General features: G+C 39.2%; 1 protein-coding gene across 1 annotated transcript; it reads right to left on the bottom strand.

Annotated features, from left to right (window-relative positions):
- Positions 1 to 296: 296 nt before the first annotated feature.
- On the bottom strand, positions 297 to 10,765 carry klf6a (Kruppel like factor 6a). Its single transcript, XM_072253997.1, has 4 exons — positions 10,407 to 10,765; positions 7,207 to 7,783; positions 4,216 to 4,339; positions 297 to 2,711 (listed from the first exon to the last, which is right to left on the bottom strand). The coding sequence occupies exons 1-4, from the start codon at positions 10,506 to 10,508 to the stop codon at positions 2,660 to 2,662; spliced, it is 855 nt and encodes a 284-aa protein (XP_072110098.1). The 5' UTR covers positions 10,509 to 10,765; the 3' UTR covers positions 297 to 2,659.
- Between the last annotated feature and the right edge of the window lie 1,608 nt (positions 10,766 to 12,373).

The following is a 12,373-nucleotide window of genomic DNA, read 5'->3' as shown; positions in this document are numbered from 1 at the left end:
ATACACAGTGGAATGATTGAGACCAGGCCCTGACTCTGTAGTTATCACAATTGAAAACCCAGATCCATTCATTCCACCGCTGGTTGCTGCAGTGTTCCAACAATACTCCATAAATATGACATTACTCACGATTCTGGCCCATTGTCTGCTACATATTAAACAGCGCATGCATCGAGGTTAAACTTGCATCAGACAGAATGACGGTCACTAAAATGAGGGCCATTGAAATAAATGAAACTAAAAAGAGGGTCAAGAGACTCAAAGAGACCAGGAAGAAATGAAGCGAGAGAGGCACATTCTGTTAAGAATTTTCCATTGTTTTACAATAAAAAATACATTCATACAGAAATATAACATTCTTGCAAAAAACAATTTCAAATAAAACCTTGTAAAAAGATTTCAAATAACAAAATTTTACAAAGAGGTTGGAGATAAACAGGGCTTTTAAAATGAAACGTGAAACATCAATAATAAGAACAATTTTAATTGCAACCCAAGGTCATACGGTTTCATTAAGGCTCCATTATCCACAGAACAGTATGGATACTGTTCATAGGCTAGTTAATAGAAAAATAGTAAATGGCCTAACCTTTTCTTCCAGTGAATTCAACCATAATTTTTATATATATTGCATTAAAAAGCACAAGCTGATTCAAGTTTTTAACTTTCTGTCAATGGCATTCTTATCAAGTGGCTTGTTACAACTAGGTAGAGCATTGCATACACATGCAGAGTTTAAAAAACGCTGTAAATTGTCTTCAAAAAGCAGCTGCCTCTATGGTTCTTGGCAAATAAAAAAATGCATAGAAGGGAAAGTGTGTATGTCTCTGCCCTCAAAACCATGTGTTTGTGTAAACATTATAGTAACATCCAACCCCATTCCTCTCTATCAGCCCCTCCAGGACCACCCTGAATCCAACAATTTAATCAGCAGCAGTTCCTGATGTTCAAGGATTTTTTTTGTGCGTTTTTAAAACACCTAAGTGATTAAAATTCAGGAAGCGTTTTTCTAGTCAGCCTTCACAACTGTGAAATACAATGGCTTTCTGACTAGGTTTGCAATCCTAGCAATTGCATTTCTCTTGCCTGCCGAAATGCATCTCAGCCAGACCATTGATGGGTCAAATTAAGATATTGCACTCCAGACAGCTCAGTATCTAATGTGCCGAATCAGCAGACTAACAAAAGAAAATTAGTGCTAGCAAAGGGCCCAATGAGCCACTTTATATGATTCATCCTGTGCTGGAGTCTCTCCAATGTCACTGTTAACCAATATAAATCTTCCATTTTACTACATTAAGGTTAAAGTGAAGATGCTTTTTCAGAATTAACAGTGCTTTACAGCCAAGCGATTTGTCATGGTCATTTTTATGCTCGGAGTACTAGGAATGTGTTACCATTACAGCACATCAATATATTTTTTTTATATAATATAAAAAGAACATCTTCAATGAAATTACTATATACTCAATAGATCATTTTAATACATTATATTCAGTCAAAATAAAAAAATAAAACTAATATTTAATACTTGGGTAGACAAAAATTGGCATTTTGTACTCAGAAAATTAAAGAAAAGTTTTTTTTATTGTTTCCATGTCAAAGACAGAAAGAGGCATAGAGTACAAGATCATGTGATAGGGAGCCTTAATGGAGCCCAAGTCACCCATACCCCTGTCTGGTGACCCACATGAGATTGCTACATTTACTGTAGCAAGGTCACTTTCATAAGGCACCATTATTTCATGTCAACAGTGCATTAACATTTAGAAACCAGAAATTAGTCCTCAGGCATAAATAAAAAGACCAAAATTAGCTGCTTAAGTAAATCAGTTGCTAAGCTATAGTGGTATTCAACCAAAAAAGGTCCAGGCTTCCTTTACTCTATGTAACATTTGCCCAAACAGATTTTTTTTTCCTTTAAACTGCACATAATCGGAATCAAATTGCAGTCCCCAATTACAAAGAAAGAAAAGTGTACAATCCCCAGAATCATGCAACACCTTTCTGTTTATCATGAAAGTTATAGTTGTGTTATATCCTTAATACACAGCTTATACAATGGATTACAAATTAGCTTTTTTTTGTAGCAAGTGAACAAGGCTACTCGACACATTGCACATTTATCAGCTGCACCAGACACCAAAAGCTCCTCTCACACGGGAAAGGGGTCGGTCTCCTGTCCAGATTCAGTGCCTTGCTTAAGGCGTGGAACAGGGAAGACATTTGGCGGTTATCCCATCTCCAGGCACGTCCCTCTCTCTACCTTTCTCTTTCGATCGCGCGCTCACACACACTCATCCAGCCCACTTTAAAGCAATCTTACCTCACCACAAGAAAAAAATCATTGGTCCTCTCATCATACAATCAACCTTAGTCAACCATGTTCTCAGTGCACATGCTCACAGCAGGAACTTGGCAGCCACTCATAACGTTAGGTACCAATGTATGCATCCAGGAAAATTCCCAGATACCATCCACCACAGATGCTATGCCGCCTCTCACTCTTAACAGTCTCTGAGAACACCCTGACAAATAAAGGTCCTGGAGGCTACTGGGTAGGGTGCAAAATGGCATGCTTTGGCTGGAGCATACGTTCCTCCTCGTGTGGCAGTTCAATTGTGAAGCTGAATCGCCAACCGACTTTCATTCTGCACTCTCAGATGTGTCTCTTCATGTGAAGGGCCAAGTGGTCAGACCTAGAGAAACACCTGGTGTGGGAACACAAGGAGGACAAGCAATGAGGGAGGTGAGGAGCAGCGTTTTGTATTCTGAAACAGTTTGATTTCTTTTCAAGTTTGTGAAAATATGCTGGAAACACTCAGGCCAGGCCACATGTGGGAAGAGAAGCAGTGAGCATTTCATTTTGAAAACATTAACCCACCTTCTCATCCCATGAATACAGCCTGACCTGCTGAGTATTTTCAGCAATGTTTGTTTCTATTTTACATGTCCATCACCCGTGGTTTCCTTTCATTGACATGTACCGATCCAGGTTTAGATCTGCACATTGTTATTGGCAAAAAACTAGAATATATATTTTAATAATTTCCAGTTTTCCTCAACATGATCCATACTTACAAAAATCTCAATAACTTTCTCATGACTCTTTTACAGAAATTACCATGTATTAGTTCAACATAACTGGTACACACAAAAGCCATTATCAGTACACAGAATGGACTCTGCTCAAGGCCTTGCACTCCTTAACCTCTGACTGCATCTTGCTTAAAGAACTAAACCCCCAGCACATAAGATAATGACTATATATGAAACTTTAGTGGTGCCAAGCAGAAAACAACAAGCTAGAAAGATATCCCTGTTGACTAGTGGGGTTACACTCTTAACATCTGTTGTGGCCTTAGCTGAAGGAGCCTGCAAGAAGCAAAGTTGTACAATACAATGCATGCTTGGAGGATTCACTGCTGAATTATCAAGCAAATATTATTGAATTATCTTTTGGCCACGATTGCGTCACACTTTATGCAAAGTATTACCAAGACACAATCTTCATTCAAATTGCCCAAGTTCAAATTTTGGCTTCAGAAGTCCACATGCACACCTCTGCTTTCAAAGAATTATGAGTTATTAGCAAAAGGATGATCAACGCTTAAGACACGTTGCTCCCTCTTTTGCAAGAAAATTCTAATTTAGTTTAAATAGAAGCAACAACTCTTCCCAGTAGATTTAAAACTGTCATGGAAAATTAAAATCCTATCGGTCTTCCAGACTGAATGTTATAGTCTGAAAGTAACTGGCTAAAACTGCAACAACAGTTTTACCTCTAACATTTTCAATTGGTAATTTGTTTTGATACCCAGTAGATAGTTAGGAATGAGAATGGCCTATGCTTGGGAAAAGCATTTACAACAGTCCCCTGCATCTTTATGTCAATGTATATATTTTTAAAATTAGGTTGTCAAGAAAACTGGTGATTTGTCTCCAAGTTGTTTTATTTTTTTTTTATCCTTCAATACTACCTAACAGTAAAAGAGAATTCAAAGCATCATTTCCTTCCTTTGCAACACCTATAAAACATCTCCTCCTGTCACTCTTAGTTTTTATATAAGCACTAAGAATTCAATGCACAGATCACAAAATAGCGATCTTGATTGCTTTACATCAGTGATAAGCCCTGATTAAATCCCAAATAAAACAAAATTAACAAATTAAAGCAAGTCAGTTATTTGATTTGTGTTTACAACCCTCTCATACCTGTCACAATGAGTGCATTTAAATGGTTTTGCCCCAGTGTGTTTCCTGAAGTGCCTCGTAAGTTCATCGCTTCGTGCAAATCGCCATTCACAGCCTTCCCATGAACACCTGTAAGGCTTTTCACCTGTGGACGTTAAACAGGGGTGTATCAAACAGCAGAACACAAACTTGGCTGAAAAACTGTACCATTTTCAATGCAAAAAATAAAGAAGCCTTTTGTAAAATAAAATCCCCGCTGGCATTCCAAGATATATATTAATGATATGCACTGACTTGATAGTAATTTGTCAAAATAAAAATGAGGTGCGAGGTCTTAAGTACCAGCTAGTAGTGATTCAAATTTTAGCCATCATTAATATTTATGATTTTCCAGTAATCAGCTTTCAGAGAAATACTTCGAGAGAAGGTGAGAGTACAATAAAGGCATATAGGGAAAGAAAGTGAAAGAGAAAGAGTGCAAGATCACCAAGTTTCATGACGCTTGTCATGCAAGCAATGTTGTTGGCTCCAGTTTTTTTTTTAAACAGCCACTAAATCACAGATACACTTGAGTGACAACATTTGCCATGTCACCCTTTACTTCAAGAGTGCAAATACAGAGAACCATATTAAAGCACTGTACATATATTGAAGGCCTGATACACAAGCTATTTGCAGAATGTTAATAAGCATGTCCGTTTATGACTGTCTGCAACATAGCATTGGCAGCAGTAGTACTGCTGAGTGCTTTGATACACCATAGTGCCAATAGAAGACAATTCTCCTCTGCCACTACGTGCCTGTAACAGAGCCACAGAAGCCATAAAGAAATACAAAGGATATGTTTTTACTTCATGACCAAATGTATTAACACTGCTTCAGAGGCTGGCATTTAGACTGTGCAAGAATGAAACGTTAATTAAACCAATTTCTGAGGAATGTAATTATTTGGAAAAAAGATTCAATCATCCCGCAGCCACTGGAACAGTGTCTAACAACACTTCAATTATCTTGGCATTTCATTTTAACCAGCATTTTAAATTTCCTATTGCCTTGGTTCCCAAAGAATTCAGAATGGAGAGTTTAAATCTGATACAAAGTTTCTAAGTATTACGTCTATGAATGCTCTGAGTATTTTGACTTTTTAAAAATCCCTGATATGTGCCTGCCTGCTTCATTTCCTGGATTGTAACCAGCACTCAGCCCATCTCTTTGTTTAGAAGTTTTGAAAATTGCTCTTAGCACTGTTGTATCCTTTCGTGTGAAACGTCTAAGTGTTGGCTTACACTGACTTTAATGGAGCCAGGCCAGTATTCAGCCAGCTATATCCAGGGAACTGATCGTAACACTCAAGACACTGTAAGGTTTGCAGGAGCTTCCCTCACTAATGTTATGCTACTGGAATCACAGCTTCCATTGCTCAATTCACAATTTATGTTTTTGGGCAGATCTCTTTAAAACTGTGTCTTGTTTTATACATTTATAGTGGGCAGGATTTGTAACAGGGTTTTAATGGGCTGTAACTCCATCCCAAAAACAGATTAGGCATGGATTTATGAATATCTGTGTTAGTGAGATCTCAGGAATGTGTATCACTAAGTTGATTATTTTAAGTTCAAATGTTCTTGAAATAATTTCTCTCCAGAAAATTTCTTTTCTGGTGGTTGAAAGCATTGGCGAAAATTGATGTGCATTATCTTTAGCACACAAATAGAATAGGAATAACGCTTTTCATATTGTACAGAATCTTGACTGTCCCAGAAAAGTACAGTAACATACATTTTTTAAATGGGCAGTTCTAAACAAGAGGACAATCATCCCAGTCCATGCATTAACAAATGGAGCATCTGCAGTATGGATTACCAAATCAGATCAGGAATAGATGTAATGGCAGAGTGACTGCTTCATCAATAATCCTCCACACAAGCTACACCACCCCCAACCTCTCCAAACAAAAGAAGTATCTATTCCCTTTAAGCAGTGGTGTCTTCAAGGCAGTAGGATAAAAATTAAATTGAGCTGACTTGCAGCAAACACTGCGTTGCAGATATTTTAAAAGCAGGATTGTGTTTGGGTAAAGTTTGTTTCTGCGGTTATAAAACTGCGTAGCAATTAGGCTGCAAATAATTACCCGAATTTCCAGTTCTCTTTTTAGATCCCATACCAGAGGCTCTCTTTCTGTAGGGAATAGGGGCTTTTGATTAAATGCTTATGATGCACAGTGTACTCTGACTTTGCTGACTGATATTGGCTTGCCTTAATGCAATGACCTATGCTTTTGTTGCCTGTCATGCCATTTCTCCCAGTACTTTATACACAGATCACTGATACAATGGTAAATGTGTGAATCTGAACAATATCATCATTTGCCCATCTATGAATGGCTGAAAGATGGTGTATTATTCATTCCAAACCCAACAACCAAAAAAAAACACCCTGCTTTTGAAAAAAATCACTCCGTCAAATTGCTTTAACATTCTTCCTAGAAAGAGGATTGCCAAGTCTAAATGTCATGGCAGGCTGGAATTCACACGTGGGTCTTTAAAGCTGACTGCCCGACACTTCAATTATATGCCTACGCAACTGTTGTTTCTTGCCATGCAAGACAACAAGAAACAAATCAAGACTTGACCATTTTAAAGAGGCTCTGCTTTCTTCTGCAATGTTTGGGGCCAAACAGAAGAGGTTCAATTCAGCACTTGTAGGAAAACAATCCAAAGGATCATAGAACTACACAGAATGGAAAGAGGCCATTCAGCCCATCTAAGCCAGTTCATTGAAAGAGTCTTTGCAAATAGTTCTCTCTTCTGCCTTGCCCCAGAGGCTGCACAAACGTACTTATTAATATTCCGTAAACAACTTCAGCATCAGCCCTCAAAGATGAACTGTATTTATTGTAGATCATTTCAGTTGTAAGCCTGGATCAAAAAGTGAATTAGCAAACAAAAAAAAACCTAAGGAGGAAACATAACTGCCACTGTTCTCTGGATCCTCATGCAGTTCTCTACTAACCTGTGTGAGTACGTTGATGTGCTTTTAGGTGTGAGCTTTTGGTGTAAACTTTCCTACATCCATTGAACTGACACCAATGGACCCTTCTCCTGCCATCGGGTGACGCTTCGCCATTCACCGGACTAGATTTTTCCAACGATTTTGTAGAATTTCCACCACGAATTTTAACTGCATTCAGCTCGGGAATGTTTGCTGGTGGGTTGCTCCACAGCTGTTGAGAAGACTCCTTGGCTAGTTCTGGAGACGAGGGAGGGGTGGACAGAACTGGAGAGTTTACATTTCCAGAGTTCACCAGGACAGTATTTAAAGGGTTTGAGGTATAGTTTACCGTAGGCGAAAGTTCCTCAGAGCTGTCCAGGGACTCGCTGCTTACATCAGAGCTCATGCTATTTGTTTCCAGGTTCTGATTTTCCTGGCTCTCCTCTTCCATTAAGTTTGCATTCTTCTTGTCAGTTTCGTCCTTGTCCCCACAGACCATAATGATTTTGCTCAGGATATCATCCTGCCCATCAAATCTAAAGTCAGAAGCTGAAACATAGGGCTCACTTTGAAGGTACCGCTCCAACTCCAGGCATGTCTGAAAGAGAGATGGGAGTAATGGTTAATAAAAGGAAGTTGCCGCTTTGCAAAGGACCTGGAGTCGATTTCTTCTAAATTTTAAAAAGGTATGAGAACACAATCATTTCACCAGTTGAGATTTCTAAAATACTTCAAACATGGGAAAGGAGTACAGCAAGGGCTCTGTCGATGAATAAATTCAAGATAAAGAACAATAGATTATTGGATATTGAGAGAGAGACTTTAGCTCAGAAAAGTGTTCCTGAAGTGAAAGGCGAATTATGATCTTTTTGAACAGTGGAGCAGGAACAAGGGGCCAAATAGCTTTTTTTTCTTTCTACTTGGACTCTGAAGCCAAAGGCATTCTTTAAATGTTATTTAAATATAAAAAGAACACTTCCGTTTTTACTGTTTGTAAGAACAAACAAGTGTATTTAACACTAAGCACAATTAAATATGCTGAGCAGCACTGATGAGGTCACTAACTACATCTTCACAATAATTTACCAGAATTTAGAGGGAGGTGACTTTTAGTGGTAGCTATCTTGTCATTAAGAAGCTTCTCCTTCCTTTAATGTATATTCATTTGCTTAGAAAGACTGTCATTATGCGAGTCTGATCCAATGCAAAGCAGAACTGGATTCCCTCCACTCGAAAAACCTGTTCAAAACCAATTTTCTGTTGCCTGTTGTAACTGACAACAGAAAGCCATATTTAATAAGGCTGACACACTCACTATACTGGATTCAAAATACTGGCCTGTTAGAGAGACTACCAAAGAACCGCAGCTTCCTGTATGTGTAAACGTGACCTATCAGCTATTTCAAAAGAATTTCGTGCTCAGGAATGGATCTCACCAGCTTACAGTCAATCCGAGAAACCTTGGCCTAGTTCACCTTCTTTGTGTGTTGACTAAAATACCAATTAGGGAAAAAAAATATAGGAAAGCAATGTTCAACAGGATGCAGCAAAGGAAATTACTCTGGAATGCTCTTGGGAAGTCCCATAGTGCAAAAACATTTCCCCCTCTCTCTCCGTATCTTTGGCAAACAACGCCAAGTGAGTCATCACGCTGTTTCTTCATTAGAAGATACTTCCTTTACGTCTCTACCATCCACACGAGCCCCTCTCAAACATGGAAAAAAAAACGCAGGGGGGCAGAATGGCGTGAGCAACGCTGCTTTTTTTGTATTCGCCTTTACCACAAGTTGCTTGGCTCAGCATTTACCAACCGTGTTCACGGCAGCCAATGAATCAATGCAAGAAACTCTTTCAAAAAAAAATGAACTATGCTCTTTTGGTTGCCTACAAACAATGAAACCACAGATGGAAACCTCAGTGTACTCTTAATTAAAATTATTGCATTCGTGTTTTGGAATATTTTAGAACAAAATTGTCTTATTGGCCACCTTATTTTTCTACAAAAGTGGGGTTCATTACTATGTGCAGACTAATTGTGATTTTTAAAAAATTAAACCAGTCTTATTTTGCCTTTACAATCAGCTATGTTCCTCATTTGGCATTTCACAATACTTCATCGGATATTGGACAGGACATATATTACATCAACAAAGTAAAAAGTTCATTACTGACGATTGTTCCTTATTTTTGTTAAACTCGCTCCTGTGTTTGATATAAGATTTCATCTTTAAAGAGCACGGTTCAAAAACGAAACATTTCAAACCGTGTTCAACGCTTCTGTCTCCTCCTCCAAGCCAAACCTCCCAGTAAACACATTAGCTGCAAGACCGAACTGTATTTCGTTGTAGTAAAAATGCCTCTCAAGGCTAAGCGAAGACGAGTTTGGCTGTCTGCCCAAATCCCAAATGCCTGAAGGAAACTACTTGGATCAATTTCAATCACGTACTGAATGTTTCAGCTTCTTTTGAAGAACAGGGGATTGGGGGGGGCGGTGGGGGGGGGGAGTTGATTTGAAGACGCATGCAATTACACAACGCAAGGGCTTTAAACAAGCTGTATGTATCTCCATGCTGTTCAAACCATCCTTAGGTCTTCGACAAACATCATAAGCATTTGAACTCGGTTTATCTTTTGCTATTCTTATGGTAATTGGCGTTATCTCGAGGGAAACATTACAGCAAGCTACTTCAAACGACATTCCTTTCAACTAGATTTGTAAATACAAAATAAAAACCACCAGGATGCGACTGGCAGGTCTTCTGGTTAGCATATTATTCTAAAAAAAATCTCAGATACAAAATAGCATTCGATGTAAAAACAATGCTAATAGCTTGTTTAGCGTGGCTTTAACTTGTTTGGAAGACTCGATGAACTGACAATAGTCAATACAGCTCTCAAGTTTTTTTTATTACACTTGGCAATTTGACAGTTGCTGCAACTGGCAAATTTGAGTCAGTTTGAGTCTTGCAAACTGGAGTCTGCTAGAAGTATTCCAAGTGCAAATCTGATTCGAGACAGCAAATCCTCTATCCAGCAGAGATGCATGCAATAACAATTATAAAAATAAAGGAATAAATAACGTTGGGTATTACAAAATGAGAAATAGGCTCAAAAGCAATAGACAGCTAGTCTAACAAATGCGTGTCATTGTGTACGGCAGTCAAACATATACACACAGAGACACACACAGAATACCCTCCTTCAAAATAACTAATATTCACCTGCTGCCAATATTCTTCAAGTGATGCCAGACCTGAAAAGTAGCCAGTGTCGTGCACAATCTGAAGCTCTTGGAAAATGCTGCACCTCGGTAGAACATCCATGCTGTTTGGTTGTGATCGTACTAGTTCAGTATTTCTCTTTTCTTTTTTGTATTTAAAGTTCAAATGGTTCAATAGGCGAAAAGTTTCTCAACAAAAAAGGCAGATTGCACAACACAAAGATGCAGAAGGTTAACCCGAGCCAGCCGTCAGAATGAGAAGGAAGAGATAGAGTGAGAGACCCCCTATCTCTCACTCACTCATATACATGAACACCGACAACGCAGCAGAGCTCTACTTCCCTATTGAGAGAGAAGCCCAGCCGAACGGCCACGGTCCCGCCCCTTTCTCTTCCACGTGATCTGCCTTGCCCGCAAGCCCCGCCCTCTTTCCCCCTCCGCCCCTCAACCAATCGCACCACCTCGAGTCGCCGCTGCGTGCATGATGTCATGAGTGACCAATGGGAGCGCACGACGCTCCGCCCAGGGCAGCCCTCGAAAACAGTGTATTGGTCCGTCCGAAGTAACGCAGAAATTGATTGGTTAATGGCGTCACGCAGTTGTTGCCCCTCTGCTGCCAACTGATTGGTGGAGACAGTGGCAAGCTATTTTTAGCAGCGTATATATAGCGTGAGCCCGATAGCGGATGGTTGTAGCTTTGAGTTGCGTTGGGTTGCAGGTTGGGTGCGCTCTAAGCTGCTTGGGACAAAGCAAAGGCAGCTTTTCCAGTACTGTCAGTTCTCAACGATCTTTAAAGTTGCACCTACCTTGTTTTGATGGCTGCTGAGCCGAGTGCATTTTAACTCTCTACTTGCTGCATTGGCTGAAGTTGTCTTCAGGGATATTTTGATTTCAAGCTCCGGAGTTAAATCAAAATGATTTTAATTTTCAAAGTAGTTCTGCTCTCCCTTCCCCCCATGCACCAGGAGCTGCCATCATACACAAACAAAATGTTGGCTATGTTCTTGTTTTTGTAGAAAAAGAGACACCCATGTGTCCATGGAAGTTTCTCTTTCATTAAATATCTAATGTCCAGGTCAATCAGTAGTAGATGACCTCGTAAATTTTCAATGAAACAAGATATATAAATTTTGATCAGTGTGTTTGGAAGGTTGAAAGTGTTAATTTTCTACAAGTCCAAAGCTATATATAAAATTTAAACCTGTTACAACTTCATGTGGGGATTTGGGGGCAGAAGCAGCAATCACATATTATTTTTCTGCGTTGAGTTAGCCTGCAAAGCATCAAGCAAATTCCCTTGCAAAACCATTATTGTGACTAATGTAATGTGCATCTGTTCTTTACTTCCTCCCGAAGTGGCCAAAAGGCTTTGACTTTACTGTAAGTAGTTTAACCTGTGCCAGAGGGGGAGCTATTCCTTCAATTACATGTCAGCAGAACCGAATTTGCAGCTTTGCTCTTTGAAGTAATGTTGAATGTTGTAATGTTCAGCCAAATAAGGGATACGTATTATAATTGTATGCAAATCATGGGATGATTTCATCTGAAGTACTTTCTTACCATTTCTGGTGTTCTGTGCAGCTCTAGACTCTTGGGAGGGAGAGTTAATGGGTAAAGGCAGGTTAGTCAACATCATTGTATTCATTTTGCACTTTTATAAAGTAACCAAGAGTGTCATTAAGCAAAATTTGACACTGAGATACTAGAGATATAAGGAGATACTAGAAAATGTGACCAAAAGTTTGGTTGGAGATGCTGTGGACAGGTTTAGGAGGTTTGAAAACTAAAATCGTGAACAACTAAATATGGGGATGCTGAAGGTAGTGAGAGCCAAAAAAATCAGATATTTAGGGTGGAAGGACAATAAATATTCAAAAGATTGGGAATTATGAGAAAAGATACAGAAGAGCAGTTGAGGCCAGCATAGATCATTTGAGTGGTGAGGCAGGCTTCAAGGGCCTGGTGGCC

Source organism: Mobula birostris, chromosome 3, assembly GCF_030028105.1.
Source record: "Mobula birostris isolate sMobBir1 chromosome 3, sMobBir1.hap1, whole genome shotgun sequence".
NCBI lineage: Eukaryota > Metazoa > Chordata > Chondrichthyes > Myliobatiformes > Myliobatidae > Mobula > Mobula birostris.
Note: the sequence above shows the minus strand (reverse complement) of the source record. Positions and strands in the feature narration are given on the sequence as shown.